General features: G+C 36.0%; 2 protein-coding genes across 2 annotated transcripts in view; both read right to left on the reverse strand.

The window, feature by feature from the left end:
- LOC149793682 (aminopeptidase N-like) overlaps nucleotides 1-3,933 on the reverse strand; it is a 51,507-nt gene extending 47,574 nt beyond the window's left edge. The window contains exon 1 of the mRNA XM_089967658.1: nucleotides 3,817-3,933. Coding sequence (XP_089823784.1) covers nucleotides 3,817-3,868 — 52 coding nt within the window. The 5' untranslated portion in view covers nucleotides 3,869-3,933. The remainder of the gene's footprint in view (nucleotides 1-3,816) is intronic.
- Nucleotides 3,934-6,619: 2,686 nt separating this feature from the next.
- Nucleotides 6,620-23,006, reverse strand: part of LOC149793684 (aminopeptidase N-like) — a 45,489-nt gene continuing 29,102 nt past the window's right edge. Inside the window, exon 5 of the mRNA XM_089969039.1 lies at nucleotides 6,620-6,785. Coding sequence (XP_089825165.1) covers nucleotides 6,620-6,785 — 166 coding nt within the window. The remainder of the gene's footprint in view (nucleotides 6,786-23,006) is intronic.

The following is a 23,006-nucleotide window of genomic DNA, read 5'->3' on the forward strand; positions in this document are numbered from 1 at the left end:
ACAGGAGAACAAACTGTTGATTCTTTTTTTTAGGGGGACATGGACGAGTTCACAGAAGATCCAGTTGCAACAATTCCTTTTCGTTTATTTTGTACAGAACCATTGGTGGAGGACTTTTGATAAGGTGATAGGTGAGGTTAACAGCCTACATGCCCCAGATCAGTGTCACAAAACCTTCCTTACCATCAGTGATTTGGTTCATTTTCTAGTTTCGAAAGAACATCCTGGCACAGTTCAAGTGGGACCTACTATTTATTCCTCCTTAAAGAATGGTGTAGGAGCTGATTTAGAAATTATGTAGACATAAAGGGGGCCAGACAGCAAAAGTGGTGGTTTGTACCTCTTTTCTTTGGCCCCTGGCAGCAACTAGTGGCTCCAGGATCATAAACGATATTGGTCCCTAAAGCCGCTCCTACCCACTGACCCAGCATGGACTTGTGTGTCTCCCAGGTCATGATTGGGCAGTGAGTTGGGCCTGTCTGTTGGCATACTATCTTGGATACATGGACAGTCTCGCAGGAACCCAGCAAAAGCCTTTTACATGCCAACTTCGTACAGTGGCCTTACAAGATTTGATGGATCAACAACATCTGCCACTGGACGCTGTAATGGACCTGACTATGGCAGCTCACAAATGCATTCACCCCAAAAAGTCCAAGGTTCCCCATCAAAAGTTTTAAATGGAGAAACCATCAGAACTGAAATAAGTCCTTGTTTAAAACTTTTTCCACCCATATTTCTCATGATGAAGATTCGGGCCAGTAGATGAAGTTTACTGTCCACTCCCGCTTATCTGCTGGGGGGGGTTGAATTGGCCCTAAGAAATTGTGCTTTCCTCTGGCAATTCTACTTCTTCACAGCATTCCAGTAGGTGTTAGATTAGGCCTTTTCAGAGGTTTGGTCAGATCTCTTTCTAGATCCTCCATATCTGTCAAGGACCCCTTTATTCCACCAATACACCTGTGTAAGGAAATTACAGTATAAAAAGTGAAGGACATACAAAGTCCGGGATTTTTTGTAAGAGAAAGAGACAAATTTGCAACTCGTAACTAATCTTTCCCCTTCGAACAATTCCTTCTGGAAGACCGGTTCAAGATGAATACATTGGATTCAACCAGAAATACAATTGATGCGAACGTCTGGCTGGTCTCCAAAGACCTTCTGGATATTTTTCTTCATATTCTCACTTTCTTTGGCCACGGGAAATTCCTGCAGTATGGCTGGGAACATGAGATCTTCCATTTTCGGGTTCTTCTTTTCAGCCTATCTTCTGTTCCCAATCCTTCACCAAGGTAATGGGTGTCAGAGCGACTCATTTAAAGACTGTATGTGGCCCCATCTTCTAGTACACTGACGACTGGTTGATGCACAGAGTCTTCGGATTTGCTCTTCTGATGGACCTGTCTTTGTTTTGGAAGACGATGACTCATGTAGTCATGATCCCCAATCTGGTGAAGTCGGATTTGCTTCCTTCTCAGATTTCGTTTACGCCTGGATGAACTTTCTCAACCGACAAAAAAAAACAGTCCTTATTTCTCCTGACAGAATCTCTAAAATACTTATCCCTCAGCAAGACTGGTTGAGGAGACTTGGCTGTCTGCTCGTCTCCACCTTACTCTCTTCTGGAGAATATAACCGCGGTAGCAGATATAATTAACCACAGAAGGGTTCATATACAGTCGTCAAATTCTTGCTTCTAGAAAACTGAGGACCTCACAAGGACCTTCCTAATGACTTGGATTTCCGCAGAAGCAAATTTTGATCCAAACTCGTGAAATAACCAGGACTTCGTTGTAACCGAAGTTCCCATTCAGGGTCCAGAACCTCACTTATTCCTTTCCACTGACGCCTCAAATTCATGGAATGGGGAGGGGGGCTCACCTAGAGCCCAATGTATTAATTTTGCAGGGTGGACGGTCGCGGGGAAGGTCTTCGCTCCACATCAGACCAAGTGTTATTTGGTCGTTATCTAAACCTGTCTGGACAATCTGCTCACCTGATAGTGATATCTGATTAAGAGGTTCAAGACTTCTAAGCATAGAGAAATGGATGATGGCCCCTTTGACGTCGGAGGTACGATATGACCGACGTGTTTTTCCGCATTAGCCATGACACAGTGATGTCTAATGCGGTTGATAAACCTATGAAGCGCTAGAAAAACAGCCTGTGTATTCTTTGGTCGTTATCTAAACCTTATAATGAACTTTTGAGTGAAGCTTTCGTCGAAGACCATGTCCTTATATTAGTCTTACATCTCTTCTATTGGTTAGAGCGTCCACCTCGGATGCGGAAGGTTGTGGGTTCGAACCCCGACCGAATCATACCAAAGACTTATAAAAAGTGGTACTAACAGTTCTTCGCGTGGCGCTCAGCATTAGGAGGTTAGTGTTAGGACTGGTCGGCATGGTGTTAGGATAGACATCACTATAACTTGCCACACTGCAGACATCGTAGCGATATGACTTAAAAATTGTTAAAGCTGCGTTAAAAATCCTTTTCACACACACACACACACACACACCTCCTTAACACTGGCGAGGAGTGAAATTCGTGTTTTATCAGTGTCTTTTTCACTTGTTATTATGAGTAGTTCTCATTTCTTTGACAACCACTATTACTGACCAAGAATCGGCAACGCTCAGTAGATCATGTTTCGATTGAAATCCTTAGTCGTATCTGATCAAGGTAAGCATGCTATGCCCAGTTATATCCTTATGGTTCTAACTTCCTAAAGCATAAGGGAAAAGACTGATTCATAACCGTCTTTTCTTCGCTCTAAGAGGTACTTCTGATATTCTTGCAGCCACCGTCTCACTGCAAAATATCTCATGAAAATCAAAGCTCATGTGGAAAGAACTATTGTTGCATCTTGGGCCATTTTGTAATCATTTTGTGGTTTTGGATGATGTTGACTTATGGCACCCCACTTAAATTTTCCGTTTTGCTTTAGATCATTGTTGCCTCAGAGTGGAAGTATATGTCTTGGGCACAAGTGGATCAGCCAACAAGTCAAGTCATCCTCCATTCCACATCACAACACCCTACTGACAACGCAAGTAAGTTCACATAACAGTTTTTCTTGGACCATCAGCCTCCAACCGGGCTTGCTATTATTGCCCAATTCTCTGCTCACTGCCCTTTCTGATGCTCTTTAGTCTTAGGCCTTAAATCAATGATGGATGATATTCCGATTGTCGGACGTTGGTTGAAGTAGCAGACTGAGATCATGTTTTTGTATTCTAGGCATCGAATTACTAATTGGAGGAGGAAATAATGTCTCTTGACCAGGGATTAACGCAAGGGAAAAATATAACACCGCAGTTGCATCAAAAAGGCAATACATAATTAAAATTAGTTTCCTCTATAATAAAAAAACAAATCAAATTCCTTTATAAAATTTTCTTTCACAATTGATCATCATGAGACAAATTGTTTGCCGGGGGGGGGGGGGGTGCGGTCTTACTAAAAACAAAGGTAAACTGGGTTGACGTAATCCCGATAGTTATATCATCTATGTCTTCTGATTCCTTGATAACTTGATAAATTAATTTGGGGAAATAAAAACAGAAGATAAATTTCATTAACGTCATTTATCTTTTCAACAGCCGATGACAATCAAAGGCAAGCGATGAAGCTTAATTTATATGAAATGACTTGTGTGGTCGTGTGACATTGAAAAGTTAAAGAGTTCACATGCATGGAAAACATTTAGATTAAAAATTACTTGAGGAAAGAATTCTTGAAGCGTATTTACATAAGGATTATACTTCATACGTACCTGCATTAAGAAAAATGATTTAAAGATATATTACTGACCTTCTTTAGGAAGAATGTACTTGATCTGGAAATAATCTTCAAAAAATGTCATGGTCTTACATCCTAACTCGAGTGCAAACTTAGTTTGCTCAACGGCGTTGGATCGGCTCCATGTTCGCATCTGAAATTAGGATGATTTCGTAAAATTCTCTAACTGAAAAAAGTTTCGTTCAATGGAGTTAGTACTCTTGTGTCTCTTATTAGTAAAGAAAGAAAACGGGTGTGAGTAATATAACTCGGTATAACGAACCCACTCCGAAATAAAATGTTATAGACCTAAATAAGAACAAGGGAAAGTTATAGACGAATGTTGAATAATGTATATTTTCTGGCTTCCCTTTTTACTAAAAACGGTACAAAGTGTATTATATGTTTTTACTTTCGTTTATAAGGTTATGATTTTCTGAAGGGGGGGGGGGGTAAAACTACGTTATCAATCGTTTTGACTGGTGTGAATAAACAAAGGTTCTACTATTATTTCTTTTATAATATGACATTGCAAATCATTGCCTTTATTGTCACTAATTGTATTGATATGAAAAAGTGATACAAACTAAACAAAGACTCGCAACTACAGAATACTGTACAGTTGACGAATACTACCATTACCACTACTACTACAATTACTACTACTACAACTACTACTGCTACTACTACTACTACAACTTCTACTAATACTACTACTAACAGTAGTAGTAATAATAATAATAATGTTTTAAAATATTTGCAAAGGAATTTATGAATTGTTAGACATATACGCAGAGTATCTCTATAACAATGGTTTATTAAAGATCAATTGAAACCAAGAATATCGGGTCCATCGAGTTGATTTTGACTTAATGTCGTTACTATTCCAAAGAAGTCCAAAATACAATTAAAAAGGTGTTTCTAAAGTTCTAAAACTTAGGTTATACCCATGCGAGATTTTCAGAGATTATTTATCATTCCTTCAGTTCAACTAACTTTAGCCATCTTGATTGAGATTTATAATGTTACAGGCTAAACATGTTTGAAAGATAGTTCTATCATTTTTTTTTTTTTCTTCTTCTTTCCTTTTTTTTTTCAGTCCATATTTCAATGTACAGGAATTACTATTTAAGTTGTAAACTGATTTTAGAGCAAAAGATTAAACGGCAAAATCCATGAATCGGCTCTTCTTTCCAGTATGCTTTGGTGTCATTTCCTATTACGTACACTGACCACCTTTCCTTTTTAACAGTATTGAACGATTGCTAGTGCAAATGGCACTTTGCTTGTCAATAGTTCCTACTTGATTTCTTACTCGATCCCAGTTCACTTGTAAGTTTAAAAACTTCTGAAGACGTTTATTTAATAATTGTGTCATTGTATTAAAACTGATATGGTTTCCAGATTAACTCATACGTTTTTTGAACTCCATAGCAATCGGAAAAAATTCAGTTGGTATATATTACATCTTCCGTTTGGACTCATTCTGTATTTTTGCAGTGGCGTTATAATTGGTAAACTGTCCTAGGATTCGTCACGCTGTGTGAGACATATTTTAATTCGCTGTTACAACCCTTTTTTTATAACGTCTGGTCTTTTGATAACACAAGTAATTTTGTATTTATTGATGCCATCTTTGTGACTAAGGCTTTATTTATTTCCAGAGTCGTGTATACTGTAAACAAGATCATTGAATATTTCTGAATATCTTTGTTTGGAATATTCGTAAATAATATGTTTTCTCATCTCTGAACTTTTTCCAAGGAGAGTTCCTAGAAGGTATTGACTGGTCGGAAAGAATCTCTAGGAATTCAACATAAGACCGTCGCTTCCTTTTAATTGCTCAATATTGAAACCATCTCTGATATTCTTCAGCAATAACAAGATTTTCAAATTAGCTGCTGTCGTACACATGTTGGATGTATTCTTGGTAGCCTTTTCGTTTAGGACAAAGTGGAGGATACCATTAACGGTCTTTTTGGTGCACACACCCCAGATCATAATGATCCATTCAGGGGCAGTAGAAGCAACGAGATTTTCAAGAGCCATTGTGTCAGCCATATAGGATGTACGACTAGCACCATTTCCATTTAGGACCAACTAGATATCATAAGAAGTCTATTGGTGTAAGCCCCATCCATTTGGAAGAGTTGATATAATATTTTCAAGATGTCTGCCATGGTGGCCATATTAACAGTTAGTCATTTTCATTGAACACCAACTAAATATCATAAAAACTCTTCTCGCGAAAGTCAAAATAACTTTCCAGTTAAGAGCAGTTGCAAAATATTTTTAAGATGGCCATATATTGGACCTCAAATTGATGACAGATGCAACTGAAGACACATTTTCTTGTCAATAAATGTGAATTATTTGAATTAGTCCAAAAATTGTATTAGTCTTTTCTACACGCTTGTGTGGACTGACAATGTTAAACTCATATTCAATAAATATTTCCCGATCTATTTCTTGATCTACTCTAACAACTTCAATATTGTTTTCAGGATCGTCCATCATGATGCACCTCTCTTTTCTGTTAGACGGGTAGAATTTCATTGACTTCGATTTATTGATATTAAATTAAGTTCAATTAGACCCTAAGACAGTCGTAAATTTTAAACCTCTTTGAAGCGCTATTGCACTCAGATGCTTTTCATATTTGTAGTTTTTTTATTTTGTTATATATGTTTTGCTTGATATTTGCTGAGTGGATGGTTTGGTTTTGTTGCTGTTGTTTGTTTGTTGGGGATTATGCTTGTTTTTATATTGTCAGCAAATAATTTTCTTCTTGATTCACTATATGCAGATTATTTATTAATAATTGTCAGAAATAAAATTATTTGACCCAGGGCTCTAAATTTAGACTCGTTGAGACAAAGAATACCTTGATATTACTTTCAGTGAAATTCTGCAGGTAATCAATATCCCCCAGTGCGAAAGCTAGAAGATAGGTTGACATAATGGGTGTTGTTTCGTACACATCTGTCACCAGCTCTTGATCCCTGCAGGAAAAATAAATCATTCGTTAATCCTCGATATCCTCATTTCTATACCACAAAAAATTTGAGTCGACTTTGTTACAAGCTCGTGCATTGTATGATATTGGAACAAACTAAATAAGTATGGAACATGTTATAAACATGTGCTTTCAAAACACGAATGCCCCTCCACTCTTTTGCAGTTTACGAATTTAATGACATAAACTAAAACTTAATTGGATTTACAGATGGATAATGGTAACACTATGTGTCTTTCACATTAGTGAAGGGGGAAACTTAAACTCGACTTTAGTAATGTAATAGCGCAGTTTAAATTTGATTTCAATTTGTGAAGTTCTTGAACAGGAACGAAATGTGTAACAGACGGGACAATGTGTAACAGACATTTTAAACAACTTAAAGCAAACACTCAAGTACTTACGTGCTTTTGTTATGAGTCGATTGAAAGAACGAGTTTGATATGGAGGAGAGATAATACGTCATGCCGTTAGACCACGACCACGACCAGTCGACAAAGAAGTTCAGTCTCGCAACTCAGAAAAAAGCAACCGAAAAGCGAATGCGGTTTTGTACTTCTTCGAAACCGTCTCTATTCCGCTTTTCTGAATATTTTAGCAGTTCTAGCAGCAGAGAGGGCGAACAGACCCAAGAATTCCGACAAAAAAAAAATAAAACCTTCATGGAAATCTAATCCGCAGAAAGGTCCAGATTTTTACAAATAAACGCTTCCTGTGATGTTTTATTTTTGTAATGGCCGATTATATTAATAAAACCTTAGTTCGAAATAGTAACTGAAAAATAAAGTACTCTTCGTGTTTATTTATTTTTGTTTTTTCCACCAGACGACCAACATTGGTAGGCGCCCTCTCTGCTGCTATTAATTTTAAATTTTTTAAAAAATCAGAAACGTTAAAAGATTTTATCAAGACCTACACGATATCTTGTTCTTGGATCGTGCAAATTTATTGTTATAAATCCATGCGGAGTAGCTTGCGCTCGTGAAAAGAAGTTTTTAAATTTAATTATATCCATGTCACCGCTGCACCAAGTTTGATGAATATTTTTCATCGTGTGTGTATCAACTCCATTAAAAACAAATAAAATATTGCAGTTGTCTCTGATCACTTTTGGTATTTGTGTATACCGTTGAGTAACGTAGATCACATCTGTATTTTTATGTCTGCCGCGAGAAAATATCCTGGCTGGATTTATTTGTTTATCTAGCATCACATCATCATACACAACTAAATTATTAATAAATCCGTCTAAAACATCAACGCTCGGCGCTTCATCAATATCGGTTATAAACTCTATAACATCATTATCTTCGTCCAGTAATCTTGCATTTTCGTTAAAATCTTTTAACACTTCATAACACCTCTGATCATCAACGGATGGTGCTACCAAATACAATTTATCCCATTTTAACCATCTCATTATCAAATTGAGTAATAATTGCGTCTTACCCGATCCAGATGGTCCTATGATAATCATTCTGATGGAATTTGGTAACGCAGGGTGGTGTTTAACTGGCTCTCGTCGCCGAGTTGCTGAGAAATCAATTATATCCATATATTTTATATCATGAATTTATATTGTTTACGTTGCAGATCTAAAACTCCAACTACTGATTTAGCTACGGTTACAACAAAAAATAAAAAAATAGCGTATGGTGGAAAATGTTCTGTATGCGGTAGAAAGAAATTTTCATTTTTACCTAATAAGCGCGGTGGTGATATTGCTAATTTGATGTCAAAGTTTCCAGGTAATCCATGGGCTAAATAATCAGGAGAAAAAGATCTACCAGGATATAATTATTGCGGTCCTGGTACCAGACTTGATATCAGACTTGATAATCAGGATCACCCAAAACCAGGCGAGGAACCAATAAACGCTATTGATCGAGTTTGTCACCCTCATGATGTAGCTTATAAAAGTAAAAATCTACAAGATAGGCATATTGCAGATGTGAAATTAATTCATGCGCTAGATTCTATAAAAAAAAAAAAAAGAATATTAAAGAAAAATTAGCTAATTGGTTGGTAAGATCTGCAATGAAAGGTAAATTAGCGTTTGGGTCTGGTAATATATAATGGAATCGATTTATTATAGTCCAAGAGGATACTGGAAAGGTAAAGCAGCAATTGGTAAACTTGCTGATGCAGCAGCGGTTAAACATTCTACTGCTAAAGCGTGGTTATCCAGGCAAGCGATATGGCAAATTTACCTACCACCACCGAAACAAATTCAGTACGCATATTTCGATGTTAGTGTTCCTAATGAAGTTCATCAAGCAGATATTTTATTTTTACCACATGATACTGTACGTAGAAAAACATACAAGTACGCGTTAACTGTTGTTGATGTTGCAAGTAGATATAAAGATGCAGAACCACTATCAGCGAAAACATCATCTGAAGTAGCCGATGCGTTTGAACGAATTTATCAACGAGGACCATTGCGATGGCCAAATCTATTACAGGTTGATCCTGGCAAGGAATTTCTTGGTCCACTATCATCGTTGATGACGCAACATAATACCAAAATACGATGAGGACATACTGCAATTCATCGTGATCAGGCAATTGTTGAACGATTTAATCGAACACTTGCTGAGCGGTTATTTGGATATCAATATGCAAAGGAATTTATTCAGGATACGAGATCTCGTGAATGGGTTGCAAGATTACCAGGTGTGATAGCTGCATTAAATAATGAGATTACACGAACAATCAACATGAAACCTATTAATATAATTACAAAAAATATACCAATACAACGACGTGATTTAACACAGCCAGTATTAGGTAATATTACTGTAAGGTATTTATACGAGCCTGGTGAACTTGAAGGTGGTAAAAAAAGAGCGACTGATCCTATTTGGAGTGTTACCACACACAATATCCACCGTGACAAGATCTCCAGGTTGACCTGCAATCTACAGACTAGATTCGGCTGCTCCTTAACGTGGATTTACACGTGAACAACTACAAATAATTCCAGAGGATACACAATTACCACCGCGATCACTTGACTAGCGCATCTACGCCGATTACACTCGAGACAGGTCAACATCACATTTTCTCGTGTATGACCGCGACTACTATCTTTTCTGTCTACGGTAAATTGTCTTGAATCATTATTCGAATACCTCCACAGCATTATACAATTACAACTTGCGCAATTATTATTCTGCTGCTGTTTTAACTCGATAATAAATTCAACATCAAGATCAAAGTCGCGTTTATTTTTTTTTATCAGATTGTATCCGATTAATTTTTTTCTTATTATATCACCGTCGATGATGATGTTGAATTTATTGACGATTTCAGGAATTATAATTCTACGTAATTGAGATATTATTCTGGCCCTCGATACCGCTAAATAGACTAAATTTGACCACTCAATACGATCGTCTACAATCCAGACTCGTGTATCAGAAATAGTTAATCCTTGAGACGAGTGGATCGTCATAGCGTATCCCAACACCCATGGAGATTTGTCAGCGCGTAATGCATCTTCGACCACACTGATATCAACAGTGACAATATCATTCAATACGAGATTTTGTTTCTCAGTCTGTCCTGGAATATCAACATTAATATTCTATTTTCTTGTATCTGATGGTCTATAACATAACGGTACAGGCAATTATTTTTCTTTATGCAGCTGAAATAACTGCTGTTGTAAAGCGTCTCTGATTATTTTTCTGCTTGCTACTATCAAATCGTTGGGTCTCCATAAATTAAAAAAATCGTTCATTAAGGTCTCTGAGATTACTCCGCGTATTATTTCACACTGAATTTTGTTTGATTGTAATCTGATTAATTTTTTAAATTCCATTAAATTTGCATCGAGAGCTCTATGATCATCATCTATTTCTTAGTAATAATCAACGAAATTTTTAACCAATCATGTGGAGATGGTCCAACAAAAGGCGGCGGTTGACCATGATCGCCACACATTATTATAGCGGTATTTTTCGTCAGCAACCAATCAAGAAACGTTTTTAATGTATTCAATGACACCGTACATATCTCGTCCCAAATAATTATTTTAGGTATATATTTTTCTCCCATTCGTTCAGGAGTCCATGTATCCCCGCGTCACCGAAAGAAACTATGATACGTGCACGATTGTACTTGCCATTGTTTCATCTCTCGAGCAAAGTCTGTGTGTGGGTGTCAGCACGATCATATCTGAATTTCTAAAAACATTAATTGCTCGAGTCGTCTTGCCGTATCCACCAGGTCCATTGAGATATACTGTCTTATATCTAGTTAATGGATCACTCACTGACGGCGCTTTCGATATTTCTGATATTTTATTACACTTACGATAAAAATTTCTCATCGGAACATCTGCTGATTCTATATAATTGTGTAATATTTCTTTTTTTTATTCTCCACGAACTCCATCGTTCATCATTACTTATAAATTCCATAACAGATTCTAAATATTTACTCGAAATGTAAAACGAATCTGTTGCGACTCTGACTGCGGTCTCAGGAAATCTATTAATCATCGATAATAAATTTATAGAAACATAAGCCAACATAGAAGATCTTAGATGAGTATACTGTGGGGAGACATCATTTATGTAACTAACAATCGTACCTAATTTTGTTCCGTCGGATAAATAAACACTTTCTCGATTTACAAATATATTTCTCGCTGTTGTATCAGCAATTATACAATCGTACTCGGCGTCATCTAGAATTAATCATGCGTGATGTCTTTTATGATCATATGCACCACCCTGAGTAAATTTACCTATAATTTTTCTACCTAGATCTTTTGCGGTTTTTTCGTTATTTTTAAGTTTAATCTCAAGAATTTTAGGAGCTTCTTTGATAATATCATCTTCGGAAACACCAGGACATTTTTCCTTAAATTCCTTAATGACTTCATCAAAACTGATAGAATCTGGCATGGGTAACCAAACTTCGGTCTGCGCGTGATATGATATAATTGCTTCACTGACAACCAACGATGTCAGTACCGCACAATCTAGCATATATCGTAATAAAACTATAGGCGCCCAACGTTTTTCACAAAAATGTCTGCCAAACCAAACATAATAAATTTGGTGGAGTTTTTTGTTAAACTCGAATGATTCAACACAAGCGAATCCAGTCAGATCAAAATCAGGTAATGGTCCATTAATTGCCACTCGCGTCATCTCGTTTGTAGGGTGACCGAATCTTTTAAAGTACACAGAACAATCTCCGTATCCAAGAAAACTTCCCGGATAACATGCAACCATATCAACCGAAATAACATCATTGTAATTATATTTGGTATTCCACAATGCGCCGTGTCCGTATTCGACGCAACTTGCGCGTACGTCCTCGAGTAAATCAAATCGTGTTGGTTTCCATGAATTTTTTTTCTCTAGCAAAATGAGCCGCAACAGATGGAACGGTAAAACAATTAGTTAGTAACTTGTTAGTGTTTTCCGTGAAAAACTTCTCCGCGAGACTTTTCATCTCGTCGAGGAGATATTCTGTTCGATATATTTCACCATTCGGTTTAACAAACTGATCAAATTCACCTTCCTCATCACTTTTAAATAACCATACCGATACAGGATGGTTTTTACTTATTTCGTTGATAAAATCAAACATGCCTCCTCCCATATCTCAGGGGTAAAATCTAACAGTTCGATCACGTGGAAATATTGTTACTGCGCTGGTCCATGCATGCGCATTATGATCAATAATATTTATTGGAGCTCCTTTCGATTTATATTTTGATTCGTACAGTACTTCTCCCGTTATCATTGATATTTGTATTGAAAATTTTAATATATTTCCTAATTCAGCAGCATCTTTTATTATAGCACCGGTATCCTTAACTGAATCAGTGCACGAGTTTATTTTTTCACGTCTTAAATCAGTTAATCCGTTTCCACTCATTGCGTTTGTAAAGTGTTCTATTACTTGTTCGGCTACACAATTTAACCTTGAAAATTTCATGGGTGCCAGGTTGTCAACGCTGGTTTTTTTTATTTATCTCATAGATTCCATAAATAACTGCTGTTACAGGGTACGCTCGCTCATAATACGGTTTATCAATGCCAGTCAATAGACCCGGTCTGGAATTTTCACTTAATATGGCAATTTTATTATTACCAAGGACAGGATCATATTTATCACGGATAATCCAACTACCTGTTTCTGTTAACACAATAAATTTTACACTGAAGAAATATTTTTGATTGCCCTCGTACTCAGTGATGTAGTTAATGATAGTTGCCGCTGGTTTGTCATTATTGTAGCGTCCTTGACAGTGTTGCGAATAATCTTGAACGTTGACCATACATGAGATGCACCATCTGTATAAAATTCTTTCTTGGCGTCATGAATTTTACTGATCAAACTTTTATTTTTCGGATCAACCAGATCTCGTACTGGTAAGTCAGAAAATAATCTGTGGAGATTAAATTTATATTTAGAAGGCCTAGTTTGGGATAATCTCTCAAACTCGTTCATATAATTAAAACAAGTATTTAAATAAAGAATATTATATACACATGATGAATCATTGTACTTGGCTCATGATCGGTTCAGTAAATCGATGCAACAAATCCTGCAGAAAGGAATTTTGTTGGATGCACTTACAAAGTATATGGCGAGTAAATCTAGGACCAATACCGTGTCTGCGATGTGGTATTGGAGTGCGAGGAAAAACAGGATCATGTGGAAAGTTCGGTGGAAAACGGTTCAGAGAACTTAAAAGATATTATGACAGAAAAAATAATAGTAGTGAAAACGCTATAAAATCCGTGGAGGATTATATATCAAGATTTCAGACAAACAATGATTTAAACAAATAATATTATTGTATAATGGAGCAAAATAAATTTATCCCACATCCTGTCATCAAGAATTACGAATCAGATCGTAATGGTGTGATCAGAAATTGTAGGTTAAAAAGACCGGTTGGTGTTGTTACTAATACTGGTTATCTAATGTTTACTGCTGAAAAGAAACATTATCTCTGTCATCGTTTAATTTACGAGTGTCACAAGGGTTTGATCAAAGATGGTTTTGTTATTGATCATACTGACGGAGATCCACAAAATAATAGTTTATCCAACCTTCGAGTTGCCACACAAAGCGAAAACTCTGCACGTGGTAATACTGGAAGATGTAAGACAGTTTCTAGAAGGGCGGTAAATTCTACAAATATAGAAACAGGTGAAAAAAATAATATTTCGTTCGATATGTGCTGCTGCGAAATACTTTGATATTCATCCGTATTCAGTACAAAAAGTTGCAGAAAATATATACAAAACTGCTTTCTCAAAAAAATATAAACAAAAAATCACCTTCCAATATCAATAATTATCATCAATACCTCGAATTATATTTATTTAATTATTTATTTTTTTTGTCAGAAATTATCGTTATTATGCTTCTTATTTTTTGACCATACGAAAGGGAGGTAATTTTATGATTCTTGGTATATGGTCATAATTATCTACATACCCGTTTATGGTTTCTAACTTACAAAAATATACGGTTCGTGTATTTTCTGCTCTGTTCGTGAAATATTTATAACAGCACACTAGACATAGACAGCACATAAAATACATGTAAACACAGAAAACCGACATGTATATTTAGCTTACTGAGTGTAGAATCCAGCGTCTAGTCTGTATCGATCGCATCGGGTTAATTTTAGATCTACAGTACAGTACAGGGATCCTACATGTATTTACTCGATTACAGAAATATGTGTATAATAATGTTTGAAATTAAAAATTAGTTGCATTTTTCTTGTTCAGTACACAAATATATATGATATATATTTTTGTACGTATGTGTGATTATTTTTCTTTTTTTATCGAGTCTCGTAATATATATTTCTCCATTGAACAATTATAGAGAGGATGGAAAAATCTAGCAGTTATGTTATAGAGAGGATGGAAAAATCTAGCAGTTTTGTTATAGAGAGGATGGAAAAATCTAGCAGTTAGATGATCGGGACTGGATTGTTCTATCATAGATGGCGTGGATCATAAGCGGTATAGTAAATAGGAAATTCCTTAATCCAGCTTTATAAATCTAACTTGTTTGGTGAAAACGTATTTCTTGAATTCAGAATTGTATTTTGAGCAAAAATATTTGATATTAGTTCCTTTTCAATGATTATTAGCTATATATTAATTTCTGAAACATGTTTGTAAGAAGGTTCGATAGCTTAATCGGTATCGTATTGGACTGTGACGCTCGCGGTCCAGGATCGAATCCCCATGGCTGACAACTGTCGGTGGTTTACGCATAATTGCGATTTTTATAATAATTGGGGGGGGGTACCGCGAAACCCCCCGCTCAGCAGAACCCTCCAACCACATATCAACTGGTGGTTGACACATGTTTTGTATCACCCACGGGCTGATTATTGGGGGTGGGTTCTGCTGAGCGTGTATGCTTGTACTGTCCTTCATTCATTGTATATATCCATTTCATTCATTCATTCATTCATTTCATTTATTGTATATATCCATTTCATTGTATATACTCATTCATTGTATATTTAATGAACTTGCTAAAACACTCGAATAGAAGTTCATTTCATAATATATGTTGTGCCGTCATTCATTCATTGTATATATAATCTGAGCTCGCTAAAACACTCGATAGGGGCTCGTCATTCATAATATATGTTGTGCCGTCATTCATTCATTTCATATTTAATGAACTTGCTAAAACACTCGAATAGAAGTTCATTTCATAATATATGTTGTGCCGTCATTCATTCATTGTATATGTAATCTGAGCTCGCTAAAACACTCGTCATTCATTGTATATATCCATTTCATTGTATATATCCATCTCATTATATATATTCATTGTATATGTTGTGTCGTCCATGAAACATCCCGACGAACTCGCTAAACACTCGATAGGGGTTCTATAGGGATAATTTTTTTTTATTTTAAATATTTATATATTTATATAATGAACCTTGAAAATATCAAAGACATTATTTTTGCTATTAAAAAACTAGAAGAAAATGGAATTAATATATCTGATGAACTAAATCCTAAAAAAATAATATCTGATTTTGAACGTTAGAAGAACTTAAAAATGAAAATAAGTATGTTCTATCATCTCAATATAAGTTCATAAAGCGAATTCAGGCAGCTATGTTTCAGTCACTAGCTATGGTGAGCGATGATCAAGTAAATGAATTTATTCCTCTTTCTGTTGCAGTAGAAAAAGTCAGATTGGGATTATCCAGCGAGTACGAAACGAAAAAAACAATCAGTACCCTCATAAGTTACTTACGAAAAATTATGTCGGCGAGTAACCTCGAGTAGCACAAAAAAATTCTGGTGAAAATGAAAATGAAAGTTTCGGTAACTGGGTAGATCTTTGATCAGAAATGTTATTCTGAGATTATATTTATTCTGAAATATATATTTATTCTGAAATATTATATATTTATTCTGAAATATTTTATTTTTTCTGAAATATTATATATTTATTCTGAAATATTTTATTTTTTCTGAAATATTATATATTTATTCTGAAATATTATATATTTATTCTGAAATATTTTATTTTTTCTGAAATATATTTTTTCTGAAATATTATATATTTATTCTGAAATATTATATTTATTCTGAAATATTTTATTTTTTCTGAAATTGATGGGTTAGTTGGTACTCAGAATCATGCAAACCAATCAATTTCGTAATTTTGATGGGCTAGTTGGTACTCAGAATCATGCAAACCAATCAATTTCGTAATTTTGTTGGGCCAAACCTCGAGCGGTTCTCTAATTGTTTCATCGATAAATCGTCAAAAATCAGTAAAATTAGCTCAAAAAATGAGATTTTTCATGCGATTTTTGTTAATTTTTCTGGTAATTTTTCTTTAAAAAAAGGAGGATTTTAACGATTTATCAATGAAACAATTAGAGAATCGCTCGAGGTTTGACCTGACGAAAAACTGTAATTTGACAAATTTTCCTTGACAAATCGACTAAAATAGCTGAAAAAAATAACAAATTTGACTAAAAATGTTGAAATATTTCTGATAAAATAAAAATATTTCTGATAAAACAAGACAAAATAAAATAAAATAAAATATTTCTGATAAAATAAAATAAAATAAAATATTAAGATCAAGGATCTATGATCAAAGATCTAATCACCCCATCAGAATTACAAAACTGATTTGTATCAATAATAAAAAATATTTTTATTTATTTATTCTGAAATATTATTTTGTTAAGTTGATCGAGTTTAATACAGGAGTGTGCATAATTTAGACTCTGATCTCTGCTACAGATGATCTCGATAATATGTTTTCGACGGAGCTGATCTAACTGTTCTTGTGTTAATAAGAAATCCTCGTTTCCGTATTCATCAATAACTAAATTAACGTTAAATTGCTCCATGTTTGGAGGTTGTGAAAACGCTGTTCTGATGGCGTTTTCAAGTACTTTGTTATGTATAAAAACCATCACGTGCTGGTACATTATATAATATTTACTGGATTAATTAAGATTTCACATACAGATTTATTACATGCTCTTCACGTATGTCAATTAAGCGATTAAGGTGATCTGTGAGCTTAAAATTTATTCGTGTTAACATATTATTGTGACACCGCAGATACACAGGATTAGTTGGTTCTTGCACGATTAAACTTCCAGGGGATACTTGTGGTGTAAATGTATATAAAATATATCCCTGTTGAGCCTGATTTGATCTTCCGAGATCTATTTGATAGCTACCATCAATTACGTCACAAACCAGATTGACCACGATCGTGCTGGTTATATTAACGATTCCGGGAGATACGTGTCTGCCGCCGCCGTGTGGATCATTATTATGTCTGAGAACAGTTGGAGGTGGAGCTAGTTTTCTCCAGGCATCGAGTATTTTAGGAAAATATTCATCAGTGACATCATTGACTGATTTTCTTAACTCGGTTACGTTATACCAAGGAAGTTTAAAATTCTGTACATTCGTCTCTGGTATTCTAAAGAAATCTAAAAATTGCTGCTTATATTTATTTTCATCGCTGTCAACATGATCGATTATCGCCTGAATTAATCGCTGGTTAAAATATTCCATGTCATATGCGAGCTGATTTAATATCTCAGTTTGTTTAATAATTTCACTGCGTAAAGCTATATCAAAAAGATGTTCTTGGAAAAGTTTCCGCAGTCGCTGTAGTTGTCTTCTATGCTCTTGATCAATGAATTTGAAGTAATCATTGATCTCATCTAGGCGTACATCAAAGTATTTAACTGTTCCTCTTTGGAGATTTCGCTCATAAGTAAAAAAACCATATGATATTATCCTTACTATGAAATTCAAATATACTACCCAACGTTGCGTTTTTTAGCTGAATTAAATTTTCCTCGTATAATGGTAAAACTCCGTGGTATGATTTATTGTCCGTGACATAATCAGACTTTTTCGGTTCTGGTGATCCTTCATACACTGGAGAAACATCCGGCCAACCTAGTACGGATCTTATCGTGGATTGATAGATATCAGCGGCATAATCAGGAGAATGTATTTCAACCGTCGAGGACAGCGTCGGTTCATGAACGTTAATTGATATTTTCGCTTCTCTTCCGGTTATTGATTTTATTCTACGTTGAAATTCCTCATTGATTTCTTCAATCTCATAACTACCAGTGGGTATTCCAACATCTATCCAGTCAGGAGTACCATCTGGTTTGTTATTGTTAGCAAATACAAGCAAATTATTTGCTGGTGTACCATTAAATGATTTTGATCTGATGTTTGGCCAGCTGTAATATACTCGTAATTGCGCTAGTGCTATTTCCTTCACTGGAATTGCAGTAGGAAAGTTAATACTAAATCCAGGATTAGTTGAACTTACCGAGATCATCGTTATCTTTGACGGAGTTATATTATTCACGATCTGCTGGAGTAATTCTGTCATTATTAGTACTTGTATCTTTAATACCGATACCTTCGTGATATATTTTAGTTATCATTGAAAAATTCAAAATCAGATATTCCATCACTGACGCTCGCTGATAACAACGAAGACAATTTCGAGTATGCTACCGTCGTTGTGTGTAATCTTATCATGCAGTCGGATAACTTTTTCATTCGTGCAAGTACATATTTTTTTGCAATGATATTGAGCACACCTGCAATTGTTGTTGCTGCTGAAATACAAATAGTTACGGCTACTGGTGCCATCATTGTCACCGCTGATAATATAACACCCGTTCCAGCAACAACAGCGGATACTGAATAAACAATCACATCAAAGATAACTAATCGTCGTCGATATTTCTTTACTTTTACTGTATACTGTTCGTGCTTTTAATGCTGCCTGCCATTCACGCGCTTGATTATACCTGTATTGTGCACCATCCATATATTTTTATGCAGTAACCAATTGAGGTGTTTCAGCTACAAATTCCAAACACCACCAGTAAGATGTTGCGGTTAATTTCTTATCAGCTGCTTCCAGAATAAATATTTCTTCGGTTCCGCTATTTAATATAACAGATACAACCCCGGAAAACTTATCCGTTGAATGACGCCATGGATATGTTGTAAATATTTCAAATTTTGCAGCACTAAACACAGATAGACTGTACACGCCAGTGACTGTTGCGGTATATTTGATAGTTTTATTTTGCTGCGACCATGTTGCGAATCTCGATGATACTGTGTATACGATGTTTGTGATATGCCCAGGAATTATTCCGGCTGTAATTTTAATCAAATTGGTTTTATTAACGAACTCAGGAATCTCCGCTACGATGTTTTGCTGTGTTCGTTTGATCGTGTCTAGGTTAGTTTTGATATCAACGAGTTTTATGTCGATGACGGGAGGAGTTCCAAAGAACTTATCTATGGATTCATCGGTTTTTTGAAAGTTTCTTCGAAGTCTTGCAAAAGCGCCTACGTGAACGTCATACTCGGCCCACAACGTGGATAATTTACCATCTACGGTGTCGACGTATTTTTTTTTTGTTGCTGCGTCTTCGTCGGATGTTGGACCCCTTAAAACTACTATTTTATTTCCGTTCATGCTGAGTTCACCCGTCATTGTGTCGCCGGTGTTTTTCACGCGATTAGCAACACTTCTTGCAATTTCATCTCTGATGGTTGTAAACGATATACTTGAATCCCTGATTTTGCCACTGTCAGTAAATACAGGGATACTATCCGTAACTGCACCGAGTACTCGTCGAACTATATCATTCCATCTGATGTTGCTCGTGTTTTAGTTTTCCGTATCGATCCTGAAAAATAACAACCTCATCTGGGTCAACTCCAGCAAGATTCATGATATCAGCGAGTTCATTTTTAGTCGCGTACTTTGACAGATCAACGTCGCCGGGTTTTTTCTTACTGGTAGAAGAAGATCTTCCGTAAATATCAACCATTATAGAGGATCTAAGATCTAAAGATCTGTTTAAAACGCTTTACGCGCAACGAAGCGGTTGCTTGTATAATCATGCACGACTTTATGTGGCGGTTTGGATGATTTTGATATAGCGTTAAGTACATTAATTGCCTCACGGCCACATATTGGCGGATCTGTCATTGTTTGTGTGGGTGGCGTTGAATACCAAACCTGCGCGTGAAGTGGTTCGACATACTTGATAAATTCAACAGGTGGAGATAACCCGTATGAATCAAAATAAACGATCCCACGTGGATCAACCGCGTATGATACCCAATGAGTACCGGGTCCTGAATTCGAGTCTAGATTAATAATACCTGTTTCGAGTTTGTTTGCTCGGTCCGGCAATTGATCTCGCATAAAAACACCTCTAAAGGCTTTTATTTTTAATTTTTTAGCAACATCAAGTAAATCAAAATTTGATACTGGAGTATCTAACGTGGAAGCCTTAGACCTCTTCCCCAACGAGATCCCGGTAATCTTAGACCGCGTCCCTTTTTTTGTATCCATTTCCAGTTGCTTTCTTTAGAGCCATTGCAGCAGCTGTTCCAACAGCACCTAATGCGGCTGCTTTTGCTACGGCTGGAGCAGCAGCAGCTATTAACGCTGGAATAGCCGCAAGAATTGGAAATATACCACCGGTTTTAACCATGTCCTTGATGGCGCTCGGAGAAAGATGGAATTGAACTCCGGTTTTTGATTCTAGGGCTTTATTGAAATGTTTAATCTGATTATTTGTCAACGATAATTTGTTTGGACCACCACCAATCTGATCTCGTTTTAATGATATTTTAGTTCCACATTTGTTGGCGGTTTTTGATTGAAGTTTTTTGACCTGACCAGGAGTCAGAGTAACATTAACATGACCATACGACATTTTTATATAAAATATATTTTTCTAAATAACATAATTAAATATTTTCCCTGGTGCATCAACGATTCTCATTCGACCACTACCACCTTCAAGTAACATGGCTTTATCGCTAAGTATTACCGCGATTGCTCTATAATCAACACCACCTGTATTTAATGTTGCTTTAATATGTGTATCAACGACAGATTGTTTTGATAGATCAAGATGTTCCAGCGAAAAATAATAAATCGGATATAAAGTTCTAAAATCATGTTGTGATATTTGCAATCCCGTTTCAACATTTTGACTACGTCCCATGAATGACATTAAACGATGACATACACGTTCTATACTATTTTGTTCATAATTTAGTTGTATATCTTCAGTTGGTTCTTGTTGTCCGTTTGTCCGCAAAAAAATATTTGTGACACCTAGTTTATCAAATATCATATGAGAGCGAGTTTGATCACCTAATCGATCATGGTTCTGAAACGCAATAAAAATATGTCGTGGTGCAGAAACACCTTGTTGTGATGCTATATGCCATGTAAACTGACCATTAACGTCAGCTTGTATACTGTCCGTGTTTGTTGTTAACCATGACAACAAGGATTTACCACTAGTGTCCATGGAAGAGATCAACTTTTGTTCTTCTGCGATCGTTGGAGTCATTACCGGCATCCACAGTGAAAGTTTCGATAATACTACTTTACCAGCATCACCAAAAGGTCTCCACAGAGCATCGTTATCATCACCCTTTCTCACCAGAACCACCGTGTGTCTAGCTCCAAAAATAATCTTGTATAATCATCAGAATATCTTGCTAGACCAGTTATTGTTGTATCAACGTCGACATCATTCTGAATTGATTCAATATTTTTTCCATCGATCATATATGTGGCGCTATTAAATAATGCCATGATCCCGTTGTTGACAAAACCAACTTTTACTGCATCTGCATAATTAGTATTATCCGTTATTACAATTGTACCTTCTACTTCAATAAACGCCTCAGCGGGTAAAAAGTATCTACTTGTGTCATGAACTTGTAGTTCAATTCTTCCACGTTGATCTGGTGTTCGTGCGTCATAAGAATAAAACTGATAATCACGTACCGATTCATCTTTAAGGACAGGTGCTTCCATGTCAAATGCTGTGTCGGACATGCGCTTGAACATTTATTATAATTATTTTCGTCTAACACGAAGATTACCCGGTTTGGAAACTCCACTTCCTGATATCATGCTTGAAATATTATTCCCTGATTCACCTAATCCTTGATCTGCTAACGCCGCTAGTTTTTTATTTGCAGCCTGATTTATTATTCTACTGACATCTGCGGGCATAATTTCAGTACTTGGTAATTTTACCGGTTGTGATCTTCGTCGCAATAATCGTGCTGGTCTTTCTTTGATTGCCGAGAAAGCCTTACCAGCAACATTAACAATTGCACCTGGAGCTTTTTCACGAACAACATCAATAGCTTTCATCGATAATTGTTTTGCAACAGGCGCTACTTTGGGGGCTAACCGTCTAAACAACCCCTGAATAACATCACCAAGTCCATCTCCGTAAATTGCTCTATAGGTTGGTAATCGCGAGTTTACCACTCTGACCGATACGGATTTACAAAGATTATTGTGTACTATCATCTTATTTTATTTACTATTTATCTAACAACTAGTCATCAATAAGTTCATCGATAAGTTCTCGGTAAACGCCGATATCCATGATGCCGAATTGAAATAATCGTCGACAAATATCAGATGCTTCATTAATTATTTCTGGTGAATTATTTCCGGCACGTTTTCCTCCTATGAGAACTTCTAACCGTGACACATCATTAATGATATCAGGACAAACAAAATTATTTCCCAGACCACTCCCCCATACTTCTTTTTCTTTTTTTGATTTGTCAGGTGGTGTCATTCCAAACATCTT

The sequence above is a fragment of the Sinohyriopsis cumingii genome, chromosome 8 (genome assembly GCF_028554795.1).
Source record: "Sinohyriopsis cumingii isolate HCF-2022 chromosome 8, ASM2855479v2, whole genome shotgun sequence".
In the NCBI taxonomy this organism is placed as follows: domain Eukaryota; kingdom Metazoa; phylum Mollusca; class Bivalvia; order Unionida; family Unionidae; genus Sinohyriopsis; species Sinohyriopsis cumingii.